Source organism: Anoplophora glabripennis, unplaced genomic scaffold (genome assembly GCF_000390285.2).
Source record: "Anoplophora glabripennis isolate ALB-LARVAE unplaced genomic scaffold, Agla_2.0 scaffold215, whole genome shotgun sequence".
Taxonomy (NCBI): Eukaryota; Metazoa; Arthropoda; class Insecta; order Coleoptera; family Cerambycidae; genus Anoplophora; species Anoplophora glabripennis.
Window position 1 is genome coordinate 355185 of NW_019416309.1, and position 25291 is coordinate 380475.

Consider the following 25291-nt stretch of genomic DNA (forward strand, 5'->3'; position numbering starts at 1 on the left):
GTTTCCAGTTTTGCGGAAAAGCAATTGTAACTTGAGATTGACAAACATCTTTAAGGATAAATAGAAAATTAAAAACTTTATTTGTACTTTACATGTCATAATTTATAAGCAAGAATTACAATAATTTATATACAAATATACACTATGTACATGGAGAACATCACTAATTAATTCTAAATTATGAATCACAGATAGAACGCTTTACAGCACAGAGGTATACTTTTTTTAGTCCTTTCAGAACATTGCACTAAATTTGTGTGACAATCCTACTATATTCTCTAATCTAGTTTAAAAAGGCTTTATCAGTATCCACTGTTTGTTAATGCCTTATAGTCCCTCACTGGCTTTTTCGCTTTGTTGTTTCGCCGATACCGATACTTTTTAGAAAGTTTTCCGAGGTCTCCCTGAAAACACGTGTCGTAATTACATCACCAAAATCATCCTTCGTGGTACTATTTCAATGCTTATAAAATTCGAATAATTTTGATAATACTTTCTCCAATAAAATTTTCTAATACTGATCAGCAAAATATTCAGTTAAAAATTAAAAATTCGATTATAAAAATATTTAGTCAGTCGTAGATTAACTTACCTGGTCCTCTCTTTGGAGTTGGAATATTCATTGTGAGGCTATCTGCAAAAAACAGAAAAATAACTGACATTTCTTGTTATTTTGTTAATTTTTAAATAAATGACTGCTACGTTCTTATTTCTTTGATTTTGTGAAATACAAAAGTATCGACAGAAGCACTTAACTTCTTTGTTTATACAGGATGGGTTCAATTTTTTTTAAACCAATTTAAGAACATATAAATTATAAAAAACTGTTAAATTTTTTGTGCCACCTCAGCTTTTTGTAAAATTTCAATTTTTATTACGGATTTGGAAAACATTTGAAGAAACCTTTTTTATTTAAACAAATTGAACACTGTATATAAATAAAAATACGTTCCTTGAAAACGGTGTATAAACGTAACAGGAAATTAAGAGTAAAACTTTAAAGAATGATTCTACTCATAAAATGATGGTATAAGTTCCTATTACACTAGTTTGAAAACTTACAAAGATACTAGGCCTTCTAATAAACCGTTTTAATCAATTTTGTTTCTATATTTTTTTTCAGTTATGTGATTTTTTGCAAATTTAATACTTATTACTGGAAACAAACTATACCTACAAAGATTCTTCAAAATTATAATGCTCGAAAGGGAATTTTTGAAACAGTGTGAAGAGAACTAAACAAGAAGTTTATAAATGGCATCAATTCATCAACGATTCATTTTCTTTTGTATAAAATTCCAATCCAATGACAATTTGGTACAAGGTTCTTTTTCAATAGACTTTAGATTATCAATATATGAATCTTAAGGGCGCATAAAAAATGTAGTAATGGGTATCTCCACCTTATTTACTCCGCTCGTGTTTTGATTTTTTTTTTAATCGATATTACACAAAAAATGTTCTGTCATATAAAAAAATCCTATGAAAATATTCAACTAAAAAATAAGATAAAATTATTTTTTAAATTTAACTTGGACAACCTGTATACAGGGTGTCCTGAAATTAATGCAACAAAATTGGGTTATAGATTCTTAAGACAAATTTAGGGGACCCGTATTTTTTATTTTTGCCAAGTGGACCCCTCTTTCGGAGTTATAGCCCCCTGAAATCCGCCCCTAAGATAGTCTTTTTTTTATATCTTAGAACCTGTGTACCAGAATCACTAAATTTGGTACACAGGAGCTTCATCACATGTGGAATCTGATAGTGCTAGACTTTTTGGCGGGGAATACCCTTAAAACAATTTTTCATAGGTCCTCTTGTCTTTGGAGCCAAAAAAATTTGGTCGCATATTTAAATTTCTTAAAAATTATTAGTCCACTAGAAAGCTATTAAAATTAGAAATTTTTTTTGTACCTTGATACTTTTTTCATAAAACCCAGTGTTTTCGAGAAAAATGCATATCGTGATTCGCCATTTTTCTCAAAAACAGCGTTTTACAAAAAAAAAAACAAAAAAAAAAAAAGTTTCTAAATGCAATGGATTACAAGGGAACTAATAATTTTCAAGAAATTCAAATATGCGACAAAATTTTTTTGGCTCACGAAAAAGTGTCTTAAAGGGGTTCCCCGCCAAAAAGCATAACAACATCAATTCCACATGTCATAAAACCCCTATATACCAAATTTAACGATTCTCGTACAACAGGGTCCCGAGATAAAACGACTACTTTTAGGGGCGAATTTCTCCGAAAGAGGGGGCCACTTGGCAAAAATAAAAAATACAGGTCCCCTGAATTTGTCTTAAGAATCTATGACTAAATTTTGTTGCATTATTTTCGGGACACCCTGTATTGAAAAAAGGGGGTCTGAATGAAACACGGCCTAAACTAAATGTTCAAAATTCTTTTTACAAAGAATCTGTGGTTAATAGTTTGATCTACCTTCTTTACATAAAAAATAAAAAAAATTGTCCGATATATCGATATAGTCATTCATCGATTCTTGCAATGTCTCGTTTTTATGCGCAGTATCACTTGCAATGTATAAAACCGAAGAATCAAATTATTTCTGAGGTTAGTACTCATTTCATGACTGATTTAAAAATTATAACAAAAACATGCTCAAATTAAAATGGAAAATTCATTATTCATTAATATGCAAATATTGCATATTCTCAATGTCACCAGTCGCCACTACTCCGACTGGTTACAATCGCAAAAATAAAGTAATTTGAAACTTACCGCGCCCTTTTCGTTTGCCGGTCTTCTTTTCCGTATAAGGCAGCTCTTGTAAACCTTAAAAAAACAGAAAGGGGTTATTACTATCCATTAACAAGTAACGAGCGGTATGTTGTTTCTTTTGAAGGTAATCGTCCAAAATAAAATTAAATGGGGTAAAATAATTATAAAAACGATAATGAATAAACATGAAGACGGAACATGACCAAGAAAAATAGATGTAGCGCTTGCAAATTATCAATTACAGAAGGAATAAATGCCTCAGTTGATTGGTGATGTCTTCCACGTAGCTAGATTCACATTCATAGTTATATGTACATTACTAACACTCAGAAAAATAAGTTACAGGTAACATCGTTCATTAATGACTACATTTACACCCACAACAATATAAAATTTCAAAACTTTAAATGCAACATTTATATATATTATAGGAAAAAAAGAACAAACAGCAAAATTATGGTGATGCTTCTATTCTTCCTTCTCTTCAGTCCTACTATTGCCTGTCGTCTTCGTTATTCTTCTCTCGAAACGGAAAACGAATGTATATCAACGAAAAAATTTAATAAAAAAAAAAAATTAAACTACTTGAGGAAAATTCACAGCCAGTTAAAAATTACTAGATATTTAAATACTGAGCATTAAAAACAAAACAAAATTAATTAAATGACTAATCTTCTTGTTCTTCTTCGACTTCTCGGACGACGAACTAGTTCTTGTGTCACCGTCAATGGTTGCTGCTGAGCTCCCCGAATCGAGCTGTTGGTATTAAAATGGGAGGGGAAATACAGTAAGTTGGAACGAGGGGAAAACAGACACGGTACGTTACGCAATGAGAGGGTACATCATTAGAATATTATTTTTTATTATTTCTCTTTCTCTTCTCAACAGCACGTTTGTTCGTGTGTTACCATCGACGGTTCCTGCGTATGTTGTTCTTGAGCGTTCACCAACTTCCACGTCAAAAGTAAACTATCACAGTGATAAAACGGGTGCGTGGTACACTGTTCGAGTGTTTACGTATTCCTCTTCCGTCCCCTGGACCGCCTTTCCTTCCTCGGGCGGGGAGTCTGTTCTTGTAGGACTGCCGACGATTGCTGTTGAGTGTTCATCAAGTTCATGTCGAACGTCGTCGTGCTGTTAAGCGGCAACAAGATGGGAGGGAAATACGACAAGCTGGCGCAAGGGAAAAACGGGTACGGTACGTTGTTCATGTGATAGTTTATTGTGGGGTTGTTGTAAGTGTGGTTATTGTACTGCTCGGTTACGATTTTCGGAGCTTCGATGGGACTTGGGTAGGACTGAGGTGGCGGAGGAGGCATTTCCTTACGTTCCGCGGGAGTTTTAAATACGCGCGGAGGCTCGACTAACTTCTCTTGGATTTCGGCGATGCTAATCATGGGCTTCGCCGGGTAGCTTATGTCCTCCTTTTCGACTTCCTCTGCCCTGGCCCTCTTTATTATTTCCTCGACCAAATCGGGACCCATGAAATTATCGTCTTCGACGGTCTCTTCTTTCGTGTTCGCCACGGAATGTTTGCGTTTTTTAAGAGGTAGCCGAATTTCGGCCTCGTTTTCCAGTAAGTTTATGCCCGGTTTCGGCACGTTTTCTGACTTGGCTTCTTCCTTGGCCTCCTTCGCTTCGGTTTCGTCACATTCTCGTATTTTGACGGTATTTTCCATTTCCGGCTTGTCTAGGAGATAGGCGTCGGTAAGGAAGGCGTCGGACTGGGGACTGAAGCAAGGACTTGGGGAGAATTTCTGCAGGCTTAAGTTATGTAGGTCCGCAGGTATTGGCGACATTTTCACGATGTCCTCGAGTTCGAAGGTCTTCTCGAATGCCGACACTTCTGGTACGACGGCGGGTTGCTGGCTCTCGTTCATGTTGTTAATTTGAGACAAATTTAAATCTGATTCGATATTTGAGACGACTTGAGAATCTAATTTTTTTTCGAGACAAGAGTCTACTAGATTTTCAACTACGTCGACATTCAAGGGGCATTCTTCTAGATGTATCTCTCTCTTTGTATCTGTTTGGGGAAGGAACGGGTTAGATTTAGGGGAACTACATTTTACATCGGTGCTCAAAATTTTTAATTTAGTGAAACCTACAATGAGAGATTTATAAGATTTCGTACACTGCGGAGGAATGTTAGCGGAATCATTATCATTAAGGTTAGTTGTTACTGTACCTTCATCGAGCCTGTCAGATTGTGTTTGTGGGACGGTGGCAGTCCTCCACTGCCCGAACGTATCAGGGAGGGGCGTTTTCACTTTTCTACCATTAGCGTTGTACTGCACCATGTCTTTATTATTAATATGAGGCGAGATCTGTTTGTCGTACTCCACTTTAATGGGTTTCCCGGGTCCGTTATGAGTTTTTTGCCGTAACTGCCTAAGTTTGAACGCTATTTCGCTCATTCTCAACCACCTGGCGATTACGTTTTCACCGAGCCTACTCAGTGAAACGCACGGAATGCTCTGAAGAAGGACATCGTCCGGCGCTATGCCGTATTCCTCTAAGGAATTCGGGTTCATCTGCTCTGGCGGAATTCGGCTTTTGGGTACCACCGCTTCCACCTTTAAATTTTCACAGGATTTTTTTAATATACTCCGCAGAACTCCGATTTGGTGAATTTTCACTGGTCTCTCCTTAAATTCTCTGGCTTCCTCGTCAATATGTACCCTTCTAGTGTTTTTACTCTTAGTCCTCTCTACGCTACGAGGACTTAAGACCGAATCATCGGAGGGTACGGCAGAACCAGAAGTTTCACCGACATCCTGTAAACTTTCGAGCGTCCTGGGTATTAATAGACCGGTGACTTTACTGTTGTCGGTAGAATGAGGCGGATCAGGAATTATGGCACTGGTGGTCGCGATATTTTCATCCGCGTAAGCTTTGCTCGATGTGGAGGGGACGTCTTCCCCGTTGTTTTTACTTTCTTCAAAGTAAGTCCTAAAATCCTCAATGGCTTCGTACGGGGGAGATGTTACTTCACTAGTACTCTGTACAGCGGAATTACAGGGCTTCGAGTTAAAGAGATCAAAATTCGCATCAGGATTAACACAGCTACTAGTCTCGTTTATCTTGGAGACAGGTCCGCAGAATATTTCATCTAAATCGTGCGTCTCCCTCAACTTGGTCCATTGCTGCACCCTCTCTTCAAATTTAGAGAATTCGTCGACAGAGCTAATGTCGGCGCGGTCGTGGGGGCCTAACCTGATCTTTTCTACGGACACTTTTAATTCTTTGAGAGAAACAGCAGGCTGGTCGTGTTTCTCCGTTTCAGTCCTAGCACTTTCATGATCTGCGTCAACGACGTGACTATTAGGCGATAATTCTTCGCTGTATATATTTACGTTCGCTCCTACAGGTAGAGTTTCGTGCACAAAGTAAGTGAACTCTTCCCCGCTCGTCATCAAAACGGGTTCTTCGATGTAGATTTCCCCATCCTCCACTATATTACTCTGCGTCACGCTCTCGTTGTTGAACTCCCCACTTCCGCTGCATTCGGCGTATTCCACGTACTCTTCCGAGGAATAATTCTCATTATGCGTCGTATCGACACTTAGGTGGTGATACACCAGTTGGGATTCTTCGATGTGTATTTCTCCGTTACAGAGCGTTTCACCGAAATCTTGCACGTCCATTGAGGTGCTAGTGACGTCCGGCGAGGCGTTTGATATATCTGCGGACTTCCTTTGCTCGTTGAACACGGTACTGTTGGATTCGGCAGAAGTGATGACGACATCGAGCGAAGTGCAAGGGACGTTTGTTGAGGTTTCGTGGATATTACTGTCTCTGTATTTGAGCGGTGAGGGAGAACGTAAATTCGCTCGACTACTCGTATCGGCAGTCTTATGGTAAGCGTTTGTGCTTATGTCGAGTGAGGAAATGTTTTCAAGGTCGGTGTGTGTTTGAGGAAAACTTCTGCCTTCGCCGACCGGCACTGAATCGTTCGACTGAAAATTGTTAGAAACGTGTTGCACCTGATTTTCTTCACAGTTGGGAAGAGTTCTAGGTGAGGTACTTCGGCGACTAGAACAGGGATCATCAAAGCCTGGTGTTTTATTAAACTTTTTACGTTTCGGACTGTTTTCTGGTTGTTTGTGTAATTTTTTACGTTTCTTCTTCATCTCAGGCTCAACGTTTGGTGTAAATGCTGCATATGGATGTTTTGGGTTATTTTCTGGCGTTTTATTCAATTTTTTACGTTTCTTTTTCGTATTTGGCTCAATATCCGGCCTAAATTCTGCGTCTAGAAGATTCGGATTATTTTCTGGTGGTTTGTTAAATTTTTTACGTTTCTTCTTGGTGTTAGGCTCGACGTCTGATATAAACGACGCTTCTAGAAGATTCGGATTATTTTCTGATGGTTTATTCAAATTTTTATGTTTCTTTTTCGCACTAGACTCGACACCTGGTGTAAATAATGTGTTTAAAAGTTGTTGCTTACTTTCTGGTGGTTTACTCAATTTTTTATGTTTCTTTTTCGTATTAGGCTCAACATCTGGCGTAAATATTGTGTCTATTCTAATTTCATTATTTTCTGGAGGTTTTTTAGACCTTTTCCGTTTCTTCTTGGTATTAGACTCAATATCTGTCGAATCTAGACGATTTGTCTTATTTTCCAGAGGTTTTTCCAAATTTTTATGTTTTTTCCTCGTATTAGGTGCAACATTTGGTATAAACTCTGCCTCTATAAAATTCGGGCTATTCTCATTTATGCTTCTCGAGGAACACGGTTCACTTTGCACTACTGAATTTGGTGTAAGATCGGCTGATCTCTTACTGTTATCATCGTTATCATTATCGTCCACTGAAGGTGACAAACGATCAGTCTCAGTTGCTTTGGTAAGACTATCAGCTTCATTCGGACTGTGAGATCTTACGATGTTAGCGTACACCTTGGGATATGTTGCAGATTCTGGAACTGGGGGAATTTGTTCGTCGGGAAGCTGATCAGAAGGAGGCGTGTCGAGGCCATAATAATAATAATTCCTGCATATACCGCTTTGATCGGCATGTTTTTCCGATGAAGACGATTTGTCGTTAGCTTCATCCATGGGCCATTCATCGGTTTGTGTTTCTATACTGACGACACTTTTCTTTACGGTGGGACTAGGGTTAGATTCCGACACGTCCTCAACAGCTCCAACGTCAATCACACTTTTCGCTTTGGATGGATGGTTCGTATCGTCTCTCCTCTCAGTTAGTTCCGATTCCACAGGAGTGACTTCTTGCAATGGCTCTGTTCCAGCTGCTGATGTTACTGTGTCGATATTAGGAATTTCCGGTGATGGTTTTTGTCTGAGGGAATCTGACATGGGGCTATCTGCTATTACAACTTCTGTTTTACTTGACGTTTCTACCAAACTATTTGTCCCAGGAAGAGGAGCGTATCCGTTACTGGTCGACGAGGATACCCTCTCCATAGAAACATCTCTAGATTCCGAGACTTTAATGGATTCTAAGAATGATAATGTTGAACCTTTCCCTTTGTCCTCTTGAGGTGCATTCTAAAAACATAATTAAACGATTTAAATAAAGCACTGGTTTAAGTCATACAACAGTTCTATGATTACTCGACACATTTTACCTGTTTGTCGTCCTTCTTTGTCATGTAAATTATTTCCATATCATCGTCCTCCAAAATTTCGTGAACCATGTCTGCGTCATCTCGATTTTTTCCAAGGGAGCTCACCGCAACAATCTGGCAATCCTCGTCATCGCTCTCATTTTCCTCTTTAATATTCACCGCTTCAAGCGACCCTCTGATATTTTCCAAGTATAGAGATGACATACTTCTTACGTGAATCTTATAAGCTTCCTCGAACTCCTGATCTTCTGCGTCTCCGACCTATAAAAATTGAAAATAAAGTAAATATTTACCAACTCTAATTTATTCAACTCACTAGATCTGAAATAATATCATCGTCTTGTATTTCAATGTCGTCGATTCCCGACGCTATTATATTATCTTCGTGAAGTTTATTGGATTTAATATACTTAAAGTATTCTTCTGAAATAATTAGATGTTTTTCAGAAATGTGAGTCAAAGTGTCGAGGATGGAGTTATTTTGTGGAAGAAGGATCTGCTTCAGAATTGGACTAGATTTTATAGAATCGGGTGTTCTTTCATGTAAATTATACATAACTTCGTCCATTTTCTCCCAGTCGTCTGGTTTCCTGATCGTTTTCCATTTTTGATATAAAATGTACGCCCGACAAAATTCTAAATCCGATTTTTCCTTGGGTCTTTTCATTAAAAAATTCCTGAGGAACGTAACATTAAAAATAAACTGTAATTATCAAACTAATGGAAATCCTTACCCATAAAGAATGTTTAATAAGTCCTTACTCTCGCCTGATTGTAAATTTAATTTCACTTTCATTACAACATGACAAACTCGGTCTTCTCTATTCAAAAGATACAAATTTAACACAGAAATTATTTGGTGGCACAACGAAGAAAGAATTCTCTTATAAGTACGCTTGTTACCACTTTGCTGCTTCGCTGGTAACAATTTTACTTCTACATTCACATAAAATGACAATATTTCCTCCATGTTATCTAAATAATTATCCACAAAACAACAATTTAATTCGACAAAGTAAAGTTTAAGGAACAGCAAATGATTCATTACGAATTTTTTCAGGGTTCGAAAGTCTTCCAAATTTACAGCTTCTTCTTTTATCAACCTAAATAAAAAAATTCTATTTGCAATACATACATTAATTATAGATTTATTTCTCAGTTATGTTGTTAACCCCTCAAGTGTTAAGTTTTATACACAAAACTTTTAATAAGACGATAGAACACGAAAGTTCATAAAAATTTTGAAATAAATGCTTCTATTTCAAAATTTTTATGAACTTTCGTGTTTTAATTCTTTGCAGTGAAATATCACAGAAAATATAGGCACACATGTAAACATGCACTTTTCCTGTTTTGTCGAGAAGTTTGTAAAAAACTGAATAGTTATAATCAATTCTTCATTCTGAATGTATTGCCAACATGAAAAACTGTCTTATACCCTGGAGAAAACTTGTATAACTGATACAGGGAAGAGATATTGTGTAGGATGTGTTTTAAATTTCAGAAAAAAAAATTGTGTCCTATGTAAACTAAAAATTATAGTTTTAATAAAAATTTCTAACTTAGCGTCGTAACTGGAAAACAAACCCTATAATTAGAAAAAAGACCATCAAGGTCAGATTAGCCATTTGCGAGAAAACCATTTTTAATGGTGCGTTAATTTTGAGAAAGTACATAAGATTATTTCCAAGTTAAATTTTATTAATGCTACAGTAAATTAATTTTACATTAATGTTCTGATTATTTGAAATATATGTATAACATTTAAATTAAGATATTCATTTTTGATAGAAATTATCAGGAAATATAGTACCTCTATACATGGCACCAAAATTTCCATTCCATTCATTGTCATTTACGTAAGTTTTAAAATGACCAAAAAAACAAAATATTTTAAAACAGCAGCTGAAACTGCTATGCAAATAATAATACTTTTAAGCAGTGGTGTCGAACTCACTCCAAAGCAACACATCCTATTTTGGTGGTAGTGTTATTTATTTCACCAAAACTGTGTTTTGTCGGATATAACCAGAGATAGATTTCTTGATTTATTAAAATATAATAAATTATAATAAACCCTTGATTTTTTCGTATGAATATTCAAAGGATATTCATAATCGAAGATAACTATGCATTTTTCTTAAAATGTAAACTATTTATGACTATAAATATCACAGATTGTTAGCACAGACTAATCATAATTAAAAATAGTGCATTTTTACAAATTCTATAAGTGATATTTCAGTCTCTACTAATGTTATTAATCTGTAATAAAAAAATTTGTCGAACAATCTTAATGGCATATACTAACANGAGAAGCGTATCCGTTACTGGTCGACGAGGATACCCTCTCCATAGAAACATCTCTAGATTCCGAGACTTTAATGGATTCTAAGAATGATAATGTTGAACCTTTCCCTTTGTCCTCTTGAGGTGCATTCTAAAAACATAATTAAACGATTTAAATAAAACACTGGTTTAAGTCATACAACAGTTCTATGATTACTCGACACATTTTACCTGTTTGTCGTCCTTCTTTGTCATGTAAATTATTTCCATATCATCGTCCTCCAAAATTTCGTGAACCATGTCTGCGTCATCTCGATTTTTTCCAAGGGAGCTCACCGCAACAATCTGGCAATCCTCGTCATCGCTCTCATTTTCCTCTTTAATATTCACCGCTTCAAGCGACCCTCTGATATTTTCCAAGTATAGACATGACATACTTCTTACATGAATCTTATAAGCTTCCTCGAACTCCTGATCTTCTGCGTCTCCGACCTATAAAAATTGAAAATAAAGTAAATATTTACCAACTCTAATTTATTCAACTCACTAGATCTGAAATAATATCATCGTCTTGTATTTCAATGTCGTCGATTCCCGACGCTATTATATTATCTTCGTGAAGTTTATTGGATTTAATATACTTAAAGTATTCTTCTGAAATAATTAGATGTTTTTCAGAAATGTGAGTCAAAGTGTCGAGGATGGAGTTATTTTGTGGAAGAAGGATCTGCTTCAGAATTGGACTAGATTTTATAGAATCGGGTGTTCTTTCATGTAAATTATACATAACTTCGTCCATTTTCTCCCAGTCGTCTGGTTTCCTGATCGTTTTCCATTTTTGATATAAAATGTACGCCCGACAAAATTCTAAATCCGATTTTTCCTTGGGTCTTTTCATTAAAAAATTCCTGAGGAACGTAACATTAAAAATAAACTGTAATTATCAAACTAATGGAAATCCTTACCCATAAAGAATGTTTAATAAGTCCTTACTCTCGCCCGATTGTAAATTTAATTTCACTTTCATTACAACATGACAAACTCGGTCTTCTCTATTCAAAAGATACAAATTTAACACAGAAATTATTTGGTGGCACAACGAAGAAAGAATTCTCTTATAAGTACGCTTGTTACCACTTTGCTGCTTCGCTGGTAACAATTTTACTTCTACATTCACATAAAATGACAATATTTCCTCCATGTTATCTAAATAATTATCCACAAAACAACAATTTAATTCGACAAAGTAAAGTTTAAGGAACAGCAAATGATTCATTACGAATTTTTTCAGGGTTCGAAAGTCTTCCAAATTTACAGCTTCTTCTTTTATCAACCTAAATAAAAAAATTCTATTTGCAATACATACATTAATTATAGATTTATTTCTCAGTTATGTTGTTAACCCCTCAAGTGTTAAGTTTTATACACAAAACTTTTAATAAGACGATAGAACACGAAAGTTCATAAAAATTTTGAAATAAATGCTTCTATTTCAAAATTTTTATGAACTTTCGTGTTTTAATTCTTTGCAGTGAAATATCACAGAAAATATAGGCACACATGTAAACATGCACTTTTCCTGTTTTGTCGAGAAGTTTGTAAAAAACTGAATAGTTATAATCAATTCTTCATTCTGAATGTATTGCCAACATGAAAAACTGTCTTATACCCTGGAGAAAACTTGTATAACTGATACAGGGAAGAGATATTGTGTAGGATGTGTTTTAAATTTCAGAAAAAAAAATTGTGTCCTATGTAAACTAAAAATTATAGTTTTAATAAAAATTTCTAACTTAGCGTCGTAACTGGAAAACAAACCCTATAATTAGAAAAAAGACCATCAAGGTCAGATTAGCCATTTGCGAGAAAACCATTTTTAATGGTGCGTTAATTTTGAGAAAGTACATAAGATTATTTCCAAGTTAAATTTTATTAATGCTACAGTAAATTAATTTTACATTAATGTTCTGATTATTTGAAATATATGTATAACATTTAAATTAAGATATTCATTTTTGATAGAAATTATCAGGAAATATAGTACCTCTATACATGGCACCAAAATTTCCATTCCATTCATTGTCATTTACGTAAGTTTTAAAATGACCAAAAAAACAAAATATTTTAAAACAGCAGCTGAAACTGCTATGCAAATAATAATACTTTTAAGCAGTGGTGTCGAACTCACTCCAAAGCAACACATCCTATTTTGGTGGTAGTGTTATTTATTTCACCAAAACTGTGTTTTGTCGGATATAACCAGAGATAGATTTCTTGATTTATTAAAATATAATAAATTATAATAAACCCTTGATTTTTTCGTATGAATATTCAAAGGATATTCATAATCGAAGATAACTATGCATTTTTCTTAAAATGTAAACTATTTATGACTATAAATATCACAGATTGTTAGCACAGACTAATCATAATTAAAAATAGTGCATTTTTACAAATTCTATAAGTGATATTTCAGTCTCTACTAATGTTATTAATCTGTAATAAATAAAAAAATTTGTCGAACAATCTTAATAGCATATACTAACAAAAATAATCTGCCTCTGGTGTATTTACTACTGCGCTTACAGATGTATGAAAAATTGTTTCCTTATTTTCCCTATACACTCAACATCTGCAAAACCTAAGTGTAAAGCAATAATGCAATTGGATGACGAAATGAATTTTCAAATTTTGTAAATTCTATTCGTTCATTTCTAAGAAACTACTCAATTAAAAGTAGCAATATTTGATTCACATTTATATATGTAACCTATTTCCGATTTACATAAGCTGACTTGAAAGAAGTTACAGAAAGACTTTTCAAAAAGTGTAATCATCTTAATCCAATTTGTAGGAAAAATGTTTGGATAAACATTGTTAATAAACCTTTAATATGTTAATCTTTAAATGTTATGCCTGAGCCTCGATTGCTTGGACTATTCAATTAAAAACAGTGGCCAGGTATCAAATATTCGATTTCCAAAATGCAAGACATCTTTTGATTTCAAATTCTCGGTATCCGAAAAAACCTATAAATATCTATTAAACATAATTTTTATTTATTGTTTTAAGTATTTCATACAGATGTTGTATTTATTTTATTATTGCTTACATTAGGTTTATGGTTGATAACTAGGTAACATTCTAAATGATAATAATAACCACTGATAGATGAGGTAAGCAAAAAAATATGCAATTTATATATAAACAGGAGGGTTAATATGTTAAGTAGTAATACACAATTTTATTAAGTTATACACCAAGCGTAGATAAAGAATGTCTTACATAATTCCAGATTTTGTTAAATTCTTGAAATTTCTTATCAGATAAGATACATCACTCACTGCTAAACACACTAGCAGGTCAATTTACGTCACAATTAAAAATTAGTGTTAATTACTTTTATATAAGGTAGCATTGAGTATTCTTAAGAATAAGAAACTAAATTTTAATGAATGTTAATAAAACCCAACAAAAATAAATACAAACAAAACTCGGGAAAACTTAATAAAATAAATCAATAAATAAACATATATTTTGACAATGTAATAATGATAAAACTGACTTTGTTGCAACATTAAAATTTACTGTGCCATTTTGAGATTTTAAACAATATCACACAAATAATTTTACTCGGTTATTTGCAATGACGGTTCATCAGGATAAAATCAAACAACCATCTGTGAAAAAATGTGGACCTTAATTTAATACACTTATTTCACTCTTCTTGAAATAAATACATAGTCGGATTTCATTATGTCAGTTTTTCACACTTCATATTTGTTTTGGCAATTTGTTTGCTTTAAATATTATTTTGCAAGTAATAATTCTGTAGGCAGAAAGATAAATGACTTATCCACTTCTTCCACTTGGAGTAAATTTAAAAATAAAACAACACATTCACAAATCCCATTTTTGCACCATATACAAATATTTATAGGAATATTATCTCTATTGATATGAATGTTATGCCTATTTAGCCAAATAGTATAACAAAAAATATTGGCTTAAAAAACATATATTGTTACTTATCGCCTTCTTGCACCAGTCTTCAATTCCGAGAGTAGAAAACATATATTTCCAATGACATTATTTTGCTATATTATGAAAAAACTTTAGATGATGGCTATTGGTCTATATTGATTTTATTTCATCAATAAAGTATCGTTTTGAGCCATATTTTTATTTTCATCCTTATATTACCAAAATCTAGCAATTGATTTTTACCATTTTATGCTATTATAAAATTTACAGAAATTTTGTCATAAAGCTGTGCCAGAAAAATGTAGTAAAATTATTCTTAGAAGTTTTACAAAATAAAACAATTTACAATAGGAAGTAAAAACAATAAATGGCATAATAGCTCCCAACTATTATTTTATAATAGTTAACTCACTTTGAATAAACATGCGTCTCTTATATTTAATAAAATATATTGGGTGGCTCCGCCTGTCTTCAGCCTTTGCTGGTTCTCGGGCACTAGAGAATATTAAATTCAATAACTTCGGCCACATAGCGACCAATTACTTATATAAAGAAAAATATCACCTAAAAGTAGCATCGCATTACTAGAATAAACTGACCGACAACTAGCATAGTTTGCAGAATTTTTTTCATAAAACATTGAAGTAGATTAATATTATTAAAGAACTAGATTAAGATCCAGTAATACAAATTCTGACACGTATCAAATATATAATTTTTGTAAGTAAACTAAATGAAAAATTCTATTTTATAGTATGTAAAACACGTGATTTCACTCTACTGACAACCTACCAGAATGTTATAACATGAAGTCTTATCATTACGAATAGCCACATTAATATTCACTATTGTAATATCAAGAATGTCATTAAGAAATAATAATAATTTATTTCATTATCATAAAATCATAGAACAGGCACTTTTGAAAAGCTTCAAATATAACAATGTGAATATAAAATATGTACTTACTTAATGTACCACTTCATAAGTATGTCCAGACTGTGTTCACTCTCAACGATAGCACATTCTTTAAATTTCACTCGCACCTTTGATTCCCATTCATGCACTAAATCTTCTGGTGTTTTATCTAGATCTGTTGAAACATGTAGACGTATTAATCTCAAAAAAAAATATAACGTTTTGCAACTTACCTAAATCTATAATATTGGATGCATCCTCCTCCTCCTTAATTTTAGTATGTAAGGGTAAAGATGGTTCAGAATTCATCTTTACTGTAATAATTTATCCACAATTACTTCTATTAAGATTAATCATTTACAAATGATATCTGGAATTAAAGTTTATTTCTATAATGTTTACAAACTATCTACTATCCCTTTAAGCTTTTAGAACATCTCAAAAAACATAAAAGTTAAGATATTTCTGAATCGTATAAGTATAATAATAACACAGCGAATAAGTAATAGTAATATTTAATATAGTCGGAAAAAAAAATAATACGAATTAATGAACACCGTTAAATAATGAAAATAACAAATATGGCGACCGGTGGGAGCAATTTCAGCTGAACTTTTAGACCATCTTGTCCTTGCGTACAAAAAGCAATCACTTACACAATAAGTTCCAAAATTTCCAAATATCATTGGATATATGAAGAAACACTAGTTACACTTAATTACCTACTTAACACACAACTTTTTACACAAAAATATGTCGATATCATTAGTACAACGACGTTCGACTTCAGCATACTTCACCTTCTGTACAATGTTGCCAATGCAATAAATATCAAAAATTATCACTGTTGTCAACAGTTGTTAGAAGTTAGATATGCGAGTACATCAATTCATAAATTTTTAAATTCGGTGCTGAATTTTCATGTTACTTATTTTTTTTATAAATATTTTGTTAAAAACATAGTAGTATGAAGCTTATAAAACCAATTGTAGGGTTGTCTCGGGTTATAAACGTTTCAAAACGGAAATTAAAAATATGGTTGGCTCAAGGGAGGAATCGACATGATGGAACACAATTTAGTGACTAAAGTCATGGACCTTATGGTTGACCATGGAACTATGTACTTCGGTAAGTAGGTTTCCCACAAAACAGAACTAGAAACAAAATTACTAGTTTGTGGATAATGACACGTGACATATGACATCTGTCATTTGTCTAATCTGTCAGTTTATATTTTTCTGTTTCCTCAGATAAGTGTATATAAACTAGAATGAATCACCAATTTACGTCAAAAAAATATTGATTGGTGGAGGGATTAAACTTGAAATTATTTTATCATTTTCTAATTTTAATATCTGAATGATTTACTGAGGTAGGTTTATTTCCTTGTACATAAGTAGTATTGTAACAATGGTGTAATTGTTGATTTTAGAACTGTGTTATAAACGCTTAAATATGGATAGCAATTACTCCTCCTATCAAAATGGTGTGCAGGTTAGAGAGCAAGACTTCCAGAAGCTCTCCCAAACTATTGGAACAAGTATTCAGAAAATATCACAAAATGGTTAGTAAAAGGCTTTTTTGTTCCGTGTTATGCTAACTTCCTAAATATTTTAGTTTCTTCTATGCAGCGAATGGTAAATCAAATTGGAACTCATCAGGATTCTCCAGAATTAAGGAAACAATTGTAAGTAATATTGCATTTATTTGAGAAAGAACTGTTTACATTTGTTGTCATTTTTGATAGTGATCATTAAAAACAAAATGGTGCGCTTTGTAATTTTTTAACTGCATTCTTTATATATTTTGATAGAACCATGTAACCATATTGAATTGCTAGTTAATGGTTATCTTCTTTTGATAAATTTTTTATTTACAATTTGGAAGCAGTATGTCTAATCCGAAACGTCTAAACTTGTCATAAATGTATGGTCTAATTTGTTCATTATGTGTATGTTAATTTGATTATTTATTATTATTTGAAATATTTTTAGACATTCCATCCAGCATTACACTCAACAACTCGTTAAAGATACTAATGGATACATCAAGGATCTTAGTGCGATACAACCTGCACTATCACAATCAGAGCAGCGGCAAAGGAAAATGCAGAGGGAAAGGTTACAAGATGAATTTACAAGTACACTGAACATGTTTCAGCAAGTACAGCGAAGTACAGCTTCAAAGGAAAAAGAGCAGGTTAACAAAGCTAAAGCTCAGGCCTACAGTGAACCACATCTTCGTAAGTCAAATAGATACAAAAATGTTTAACATTTAAAAGAATGAATGTTTTTGCAGCTGGTTATAAAAGTAAGGATCAACAACTTATCGAGTTACAAGATAGTGGTGCAAGACAACAGTTGCAGTTACAGGAAGAGGCTGATTTAAGATCTTTACAGGAGCAGGAGCAGTCTATTAGACAGTTGGAGGTAAATATATTTTATCGCGGATGTAACTGATTATTATTAGTATTACAGTTTTGACGAGTAAGTAATTTTTTTTATTTGCATAAACTGAACACATTTACAACTGCTATGTTTTACAGAGTGATATAAACGACGTGAATCAGATATTCAAAGAATTAGGAACGCTGGTCCACGAGCAAGGTGAAACCATAGACAGCATCGAGGCTAGCGTAGAGAGGACTGACGATTTTGTGAGACAGGGAGCTCAACAGCTACGCGAAGCCAGCACTTACAAAAACAAAGTAAGAAGGAAGAAGTTAATTTTGGCCATAATCGGTGCTGTAATATTAACTGTGATCATTATTATAATCGTTTGGCAGACTTCTAACTAAGGTAAAAATTTTAATTGTCTGTAAGCTATATCTACATTCACTATAACTTTAAGATTATTTAAAATTTGTTGGCAATATCAAATATATTTAATACGAGCTGTATATTTTAAACCTTCTGTAAATCTGTACATACCCGAAACGTTATTTTGTATTTCTGATGTATTGGGAACGTCTGCTTGATTTAGTGCCAAAACGTTTTGTTATGCTGTTACACAAATACCTTTTTGTTGCTAGCATGTTTCTTCTGTACTAAGTGCGCGTACACTGGGGTTAAGATTTAATTAAAAAGGTAACTTGACGAAAACAAACCTCAAAAACTGGAATTCTTAGATTAAAATCCTTGAATTATGTCAATAAGTATTTTCTGAATGGAATTACTAAATTTCACAAATGTTAAGATTATTTAAGTTTTTTTAACTTTGAAATATAGTGATGGGTCTTATACAGGATGTTTTATAGTTTTCATTTTAATCTTTTAATTTAAATAAGTTTAGGTATGCCTAAAGATGTTCCAAATTGGATTAGTTCGTATAAATAATTGCTCCACTTATCCAGAACCGCTTTTAGAAAAGGTTTTCTTCGATTTACAGCATTGCCGAAACGTTCATGTAATTCTTTTATTATGTTCACTTCAGTTTTATGCCTGAAACTTTTTTTATAACCACAAGGAGAAAAAATAACGCAGAGATTATGATATTGAACCAAGGAAAATCCAACTTAAAAAAATTTTTTTCCTTGGGTATTAAAGATATAGAAAAAATAGTTTAAATTCGAGCAGCATACACAAATAACGAGCGTTCTAATAAAAACATGGTCAAGTTGGTTCTGAAAATTTGGACGTAGGGCGTAGCGTATAGCAAATGAACTTAAACGTCATCTGTCAAAGCGCTGTATCGCCGCTATCAATTTGAATATTTTCGTTTTAAAAGCCNTAACGACCATAAAAGTGGCTCCCTCTATCCTCCCCGCATCGTAATCGAGAAATGACCAGCACTGTATATAGCATACTATATATGACAAAAACAGAAAACGAAACAGTCACATATTCCAATACATGTACTTTAAAGCAAATGAATTCATATAAATAAAATGTAAATTACATGGCACGAGAATATATAGCTAAAAGAATTAAAACTAGAGTTAACAGCAACTACGCCTCTATTTCGTTAGCGGAACATAGTGTTTTCTTTACTTTGACTTTTGTTAAAACAAAGAGGAACAACAAAGAAATTAACATCGATGTTAATCAAGGTCTGATAAATTAATAATTTTGTGTTAAAAAAGTAATATTTATCGTATTCCAAGTAGTGATATAATAATTTATGTCCCACAAAATGTTGTCTCTGAATAGCGAAGGAACTTTGAGGAGCGATATCAGCCCTGATGAAGAATGTAACTAACCGTACTTCTTCATGATTTTAATTTAATACTAGCGCACATTTAAGAGTGCCGCAATATGCGAATATTGTCAGTAAAATAATGTTTACTTAGTTGTTACAGAGTTATACTCTTATGTATGTTACTAATAAATGATATTTATTTGAACATATTGCAGCATTACAAGTGATGTAAATGTCTAGTTCTAAAAGATCAGCTTTCTATATTTCTTCCACATTAAATAAAAAAAAAAATAACTTCAATGAAAAATTCTGTACAAAGTATTTAGTCACACCTGCGAGTTGAAAGAAGTAAAACATATTTAGAAGACAAATCTACTAGAAGTAATGATTTTATTTTTACTTAATTACTCAGCCGCACAAAAAAAAGTTATACTTTTCATGCGACATATGTTATCCGGAGTATTTTTACCTCCCGATTACGAATCCGGTGTCAAAATTGAGCTATCACATCACAGAAATTTCCTAACCTCAAAAAACAGGTCAAAAATTCACGAAGTGCTAGGAAAAATACAAAAAAAATCACGTCATCAAAAAATCGCCAAATTTGGGACACGGGGATTTTAGGGGTCGCTGATCACGGATCCGAGGTCTCTTTTCGCAAAATTCAAGATGGCGGATCCAATATGGCCGACCAAATTATAAAAAAATAACACATTCGCGCCAAATTTTGTATACGGAGGTTTTCAGGGTCATCCGCCATCTTGAGTTTTGCAAAATTGACCTCGGATCCGTGATCAACGACCCCGAAAATCCCCGCATACCAAATTTGGCGCGAATGTTTTGAAAAATTGTTCGGCCATCTTGGATCCGCCATCTTCAATTTTGCAAAATTGAACTCGGATCCATTTTTTTGAGGTTAGAAAAAGAATCATCAAATCTGACCGCGGATTCACTTTCGGCGGGGTCTCAACCAAATAAATTAACATGAATATAGAAAAAAAATTTTTTGTATTTTTCCTAACATTTTTTCATGAATATTTGCTATTTTCGACCTGTTTTTTGAGGTTAGAAAATTCCTGTAATTTGATAGCTCAATTCCGACACTGGATTTGTGATCAGGAGGAAAAAATACTACGGATAACATGTCACATGAAAAGTACAACTTTTTTTTGTGTGGCTGTGTCAGTCATGAAAAATCGTTTAAAATGTTCGTGAAATAATTTTTAGAACAAAAAAAGTAGGAACGGTTAAGTTTAAAAAGTTAAATAGTTAAAAAAAAGTCTCATTCCTGTAAATTCTCAACGATTTGGTTTTTGGAACTTTGGCTCACAATTTGTTAAAAGTGAGATCAGTAAAGGCAGAAAATCAGAAGTTTCATGTATATCCAATCCTATAGTATAATTGGGACCACTTGAAGTGAATTTTGTAAATAACAATCAATAAATAAATTTATAAAAAAATAAGACTACTTTGATAAAAGCATACAAACAAAATATTAGAAAACATCCCATACTAAAGAACATTCTTTAACACTGTAGTGGTTATGTTACATTTAATATTCGTTTGATTATTTTTATTTTGCAATATTCCTTAACTGGCTCGAAAAAAGTGTAAGTGGCAGTTTATTTTTTCTATGGAGAAGACAGACTTACATTGTATCTCCGTAGCCTTAACTGGGAATCTTTGACCTACCTTTGTTGTTCTTAGACTAGGTTCTGTGGGGTCAGACCCGCTATTAGAACTCCTAGGCCTTCATTCTAGTTCTGCTACAGACGGAACAGTTCAGGGGTCAACTGTTACTCAAATCGTGATGAAGCCGTTGAAGATGGCAACAATGAAGCATTGGATGCGGCGTTAGAATTGACAATAAGAACCAGAGCAGACCAAGGGGTTCTGATACCACAGAGCCTAGCCCGAGAACAAAAAGGGCAAGTCGATGATTCCTAGCTAAGGTTAAGGAAGTGCAATATATGTATAAAGGCCATGGCATAACAACCAGAAAAACCATGGTACATTAAATTAAAGACTCATAAACTGGTAAGTAAATATAGCAATAATATCACCCTAGTAAGGGGGTTAACAAAAATAGGAGAAGCCTCAATTGGTCCATAAATGAGGCCAATTATTAGAGCATTATGAGACATGATATTTAGCACACGTAGTTTCCAAACGTAACATACCAACCCTGCAGGCATGAGGTACCTACTTTACAAAAAATAAAAATAAAATAAAATAACGGGCTACTAACAGTACAGCATCACCTGAAGTGGTCCACATTGAAGCTCCTACTCTCGCCCCCACCTAAATCTTGTATAACCACTTCCTGTTATGCATGTGAAGTATGTGAGTTTTCAGATAACTCTTATGTTTAGTCTTAAATCTACACCTCTTACATTTGTACATGGTAATCTCGTCGGGGCTCCTGTGGAGCAACATGTGGGTTTTCAGGTAACCCTTCGATTTGGTCTGAAAGTCGCACTGGGTGCACGAGTGCATGGTTACTTCGTCCTTGCTCTTGTGAACGTATAATATGTGAGTGTCCAAATAGTTCTTGTGTTTGGTCTCGAAGGAACACTCTTGGCATTTATACATGACGCATTCGTCAGGTGCCTTATGGATGAGCATGTGCCTCTTGAGGTAATGTTTGAATTTCGTTTGAAAGTCGCATTCCGCGCAGGTGTGCATGGTTATCTCGTCAGGGCTCTTGTGTGTCAGCATGTGCGTCTCCAGGTAGCTCTTGTGTCTAGTTTTGAAGGCACACAATTCACACTTGAAGAGGATCAACTCGTCTGGACTTTTATGGATTTGCATGTGAGTTTTGAAGAGGTAAGCTTTTGACTTGGTCTGAAACTCGCATAACGTGCACGAGTACATAATCAACTCGTCGGGGCTTTTGTGGATGGTGTTGTGAGTCTCCAGGTATTTCTTGTGCTTGGTTTGGAAGGAACATTGCTCGCATTTGTACATAGTAATTTCGTCCGGATTTTTGTGTATTATCATGTGCCTATTCAAATAGTATTTAAACTTGGTCTGAAAACTGCACTCGTTACACTGGTACATAGGAACTTCCCCCGGTTGCTTATGGGTGAGCATGTGGGTTTTAAGATAAGGTTTCGATTTCGTTTGGAAATCACACTTGACGCAACGGTGCATAGGGATCATATCTGGACTCATATGGATCAAAACGTGGGTCTCCAGGTATTTCTTATGTTTAGTTTGAAAGGGACAAAACTGGCATTTATGCATAGTGATCTCATTCGGATTTTTATGGATTAGCATATGCGTCTTCATGTAGCTTTTGAATTTTGTTTTGAAAGAGCATATTTTACATTTGTGCATCGTACATTGTTCCGGATCTTTGTGGACGAGCATATGGGTTTCCAAGTATCGTTTGTGTTTTGTTTGGAAAGAACAAAGAGAACAAGAGTACATGATAATCTCGTCCGGATTTGTATGCATCATGGTCATGTGAATTTTAATGCTGTACTTATATTTTGTTTTAAAACTGCACATCGTGCAATTATAATAAGTTATACCGTCTGAATTAGCACGCACTTGAAGTTTCCTGAAAAAAAATTTATATAAAAAATCAAGAAATTGAAATGGTCTTGCCTCATACAGATGGACCAATGTGCCAGTATACTTTACTCCTAAAAAAATAAAACTTACGGTCTTGGTTTGATGTCTTCATCAACTTTAGAGGCTTCTTCATCGTCCTTTGATTGTTTAACTTCCAAGATGTCAGTTGGAACAAAATCACCGTTATCGTCATACTGTGAGTCATTCCCATTAATAATACTGCTATCCATTTCAATTTTAGGAAAAGCAAATTCTAACACATTAAATAAATCGATTTCCTCCTCAGTTTTAGCTGCATTGTAGTAATTCTTAATTTTTTGTTCTACATTTAAACTATTTATCATAAAATTAGATGCCTTTTCAAGAAATTCACAACACAATTGACAAACCACAGGTTTCTTAGTAATTTTCGGATCCTATGGGGAAAAATTATTTCATGTTAATATATAATGCCTATCTACATACTCATATAAGTAAATTATCATTAGCTGTAATTTAAACGAAAACAATTCAAGCTTGTCTCGACTATTAAACAATTGATATAAATAAATCTATGACCTACATGTATTGTGTTAAACTAAGATACTAACCACTTCTGGTAAAACTATCTGAAGCATTGCAAGAATATTTTCCAGTGGTACAAAGTTATCATCAATAAAAACGAGACATAATCTACAAATGTTCACCGAATTTTTTTCCACTTCGACTGGGTCAGTTTTCTCAGTACTCTCAGTCAAAGGGACGGTTACTTCTTCGTTATTAACTGATTCCTTTTCTTCCGTTTCATCCTCCTTTTCTTCCGTTTCATCCTTCACTGGAGGATCTGAATTTTCAATCTTCATCATTTTTCGTTTCTTTCTTCTAACTTTCATATTTATAATTTGTCCAAATTATACGACAGTTGTGCTAAATGTAAATTCCTCAACATTTAGCTAATTAATACATGGCGACTGTTAAGTTTTATTATCTAAATACATTTTATTATTGTGTAAAACTGTAAACAATTTCTTAAGTAAGGTTATGTCAGCTGTCTGTCAAGATCAAATTGTCAAATGTCAAGCTATATTTGTATTGCCAACTGTTAACCACGGGTTACTAACTAACCCAACGATTTTTACCCTAATTCGTTGCTCGTAGACCCTAATTTAAATTTAGGTTAAAGCTTTAAGATTGCAAGCTATGCTTATATACGCTAGTTACGTATAGTAATAGTAGACTACCCAATGATTTTGCTGTGATTTAAAGCTACAAATTTTTTAAAAAGAGTGAAAGATATTTGATATTTTTATCTGTTTCGTTATTTAGATCATTGGTTATTTAAGCTACTCAATATTTAGAGAACGCTTAAATATTCCTCTTGATTTATTTACCTGAGATCTCACTAAGTGTCACTTAATTGTCCAATCAGCATTCAGAATAACTGAGATTAGCTGAGATTTCAGGTAAAAAAAACACGGTTATTTTGTTATCTACGTCTACGGTCAGTTTATAATCAGCTCGATCACGTCGACTTAAAATAGTTCTGGGTGCTGCGACAATGGTCCATCTTATAGTAAATAAGTAACAGAAGTGAAGAAGAAGAAAACAGAAGTGTCACTTGAAAACGTCGTCTTGTCATACGTCAAAACAAAATTAATACTGCTATAAGTTATTTAATAATTACTTACTCCCACATTTTATTAAATTATTTCATTACAAAGTAATCATGTCCTCACGAGTTTTAAGAAAATTGCAAGGTGATAAAGACAAAGAATTAGCAGATGAAGTATCTGATACAGAGACAGATACTCCTGTATCTGGAGGAGCAAGAAGAAAACAGTTAAATATAAATCGTTATGACTTGGTATGTCACTTAAAATATAATAATTTTTAATAACATTGTACAAGTTTTCATTTCTTCCACTCTTTTCTAAGTTGAATCAACACTCCCATTCTGAAAGCGAAGTGAAAGAAGATGATAATGAAACAGAGGCTGCTAAATCATGTGAAGGAGGAGATTCCCATGACATAAAAAGGAAAAAGAAAAAGAAGAAGAAAAAATCTGG

At 33.7% G+C, this 25291-nt stretch overlaps 4 protein-coding genes across 4 annotated transcripts; 2 read left to right on the forward strand and 2 right to left on the reverse strand.

Annotated features, from left to right (window-relative positions):
- Window positions 1-591: 591 nt before the first annotated feature.
- Window positions 592-16314, reverse strand: LOC108913730. The gene is made up of 13 exons (XM_023454016.1): window positions 16187-16314; window positions 15764-15900; window positions 15582-15705; window positions 11594-11962; window positions 11176-11536; window positions 10860-11120; window positions 10651-10779; window positions 9902-9927; window positions 9074-9442; window positions 8656-9016; window positions 8340-8600; window positions 2744-8259; window positions 592-634 (listed from the first exon to the last, which is right to left on the reverse strand). Exons 2-12 carry the CDS (start codon window positions 15837-15839, stop codon window positions 3757-3759), a joined length of 6840 nt encoding a protein of 2279 aa, XP_023309784.1. The 5' UTR covers window positions 15840-15900; window positions 16187-16314; the 3' UTR covers window positions 592-634; window positions 2744-3756.
- Window positions 16315-16744: 430 nt separating this feature from the next.
- LOC108916825 (syntaxin-7) lies at window positions 16745-19116 on the forward strand. The gene is made up of 6 exons (XM_018723130.1): window positions 16745-16902; window positions 16963-17094; window positions 17148-17217; window positions 17525-17772; window positions 17829-17959; window positions 18076-19116. Exons 2-6 carry the CDS (start codon window positions 16986-16988, stop codon window positions 18325-18327), a joined length of 810 nt encoding a protein of 269 aa, XP_018578646.1. The 5' UTR covers window positions 16745-16902; window positions 16963-16985; the 3' UTR covers window positions 18328-19116.
- A 1563-nt stretch (window positions 19117-20679) lies between these two features.
- LOC108912187 (zinc finger Y-chromosomal protein 2-like) lies at window positions 20680-24277 on the reverse strand. Its single transcript, XM_023454018.1, has 3 exons — window positions 23837-24277; window positions 23337-23662; window positions 20680-23232 (listed from the first exon to the last, which is right to left on the reverse strand). The coding sequence occupies exons 1-3, from the start codon at window positions 24116-24118 to the stop codon at window positions 21969-21971; spliced, it is 1872 nt and encodes a 623-aa protein (XP_023309786.1). The 5' UTR covers window positions 24119-24277; the 3' UTR covers window positions 20680-21968.
- Window positions 24278-24810: 533 nt separating this feature from the next.
- On the forward strand, window positions 24811-25286 carry LOC111691296 (ribosome quality control complex subunit 1-like; the record flags this gene model as incomplete). The annotated part of the gene is given in 2 exon segments (XM_023454025.1): window positions 24811-25089; window positions 25161-25286. Coding segments are annotated over 2 exon segments (264 nt in total), but the record flags the coding sequence as incomplete, so codon positions are not given.
- Window positions 25287-25291: the final 5 nt, after the last annotated feature.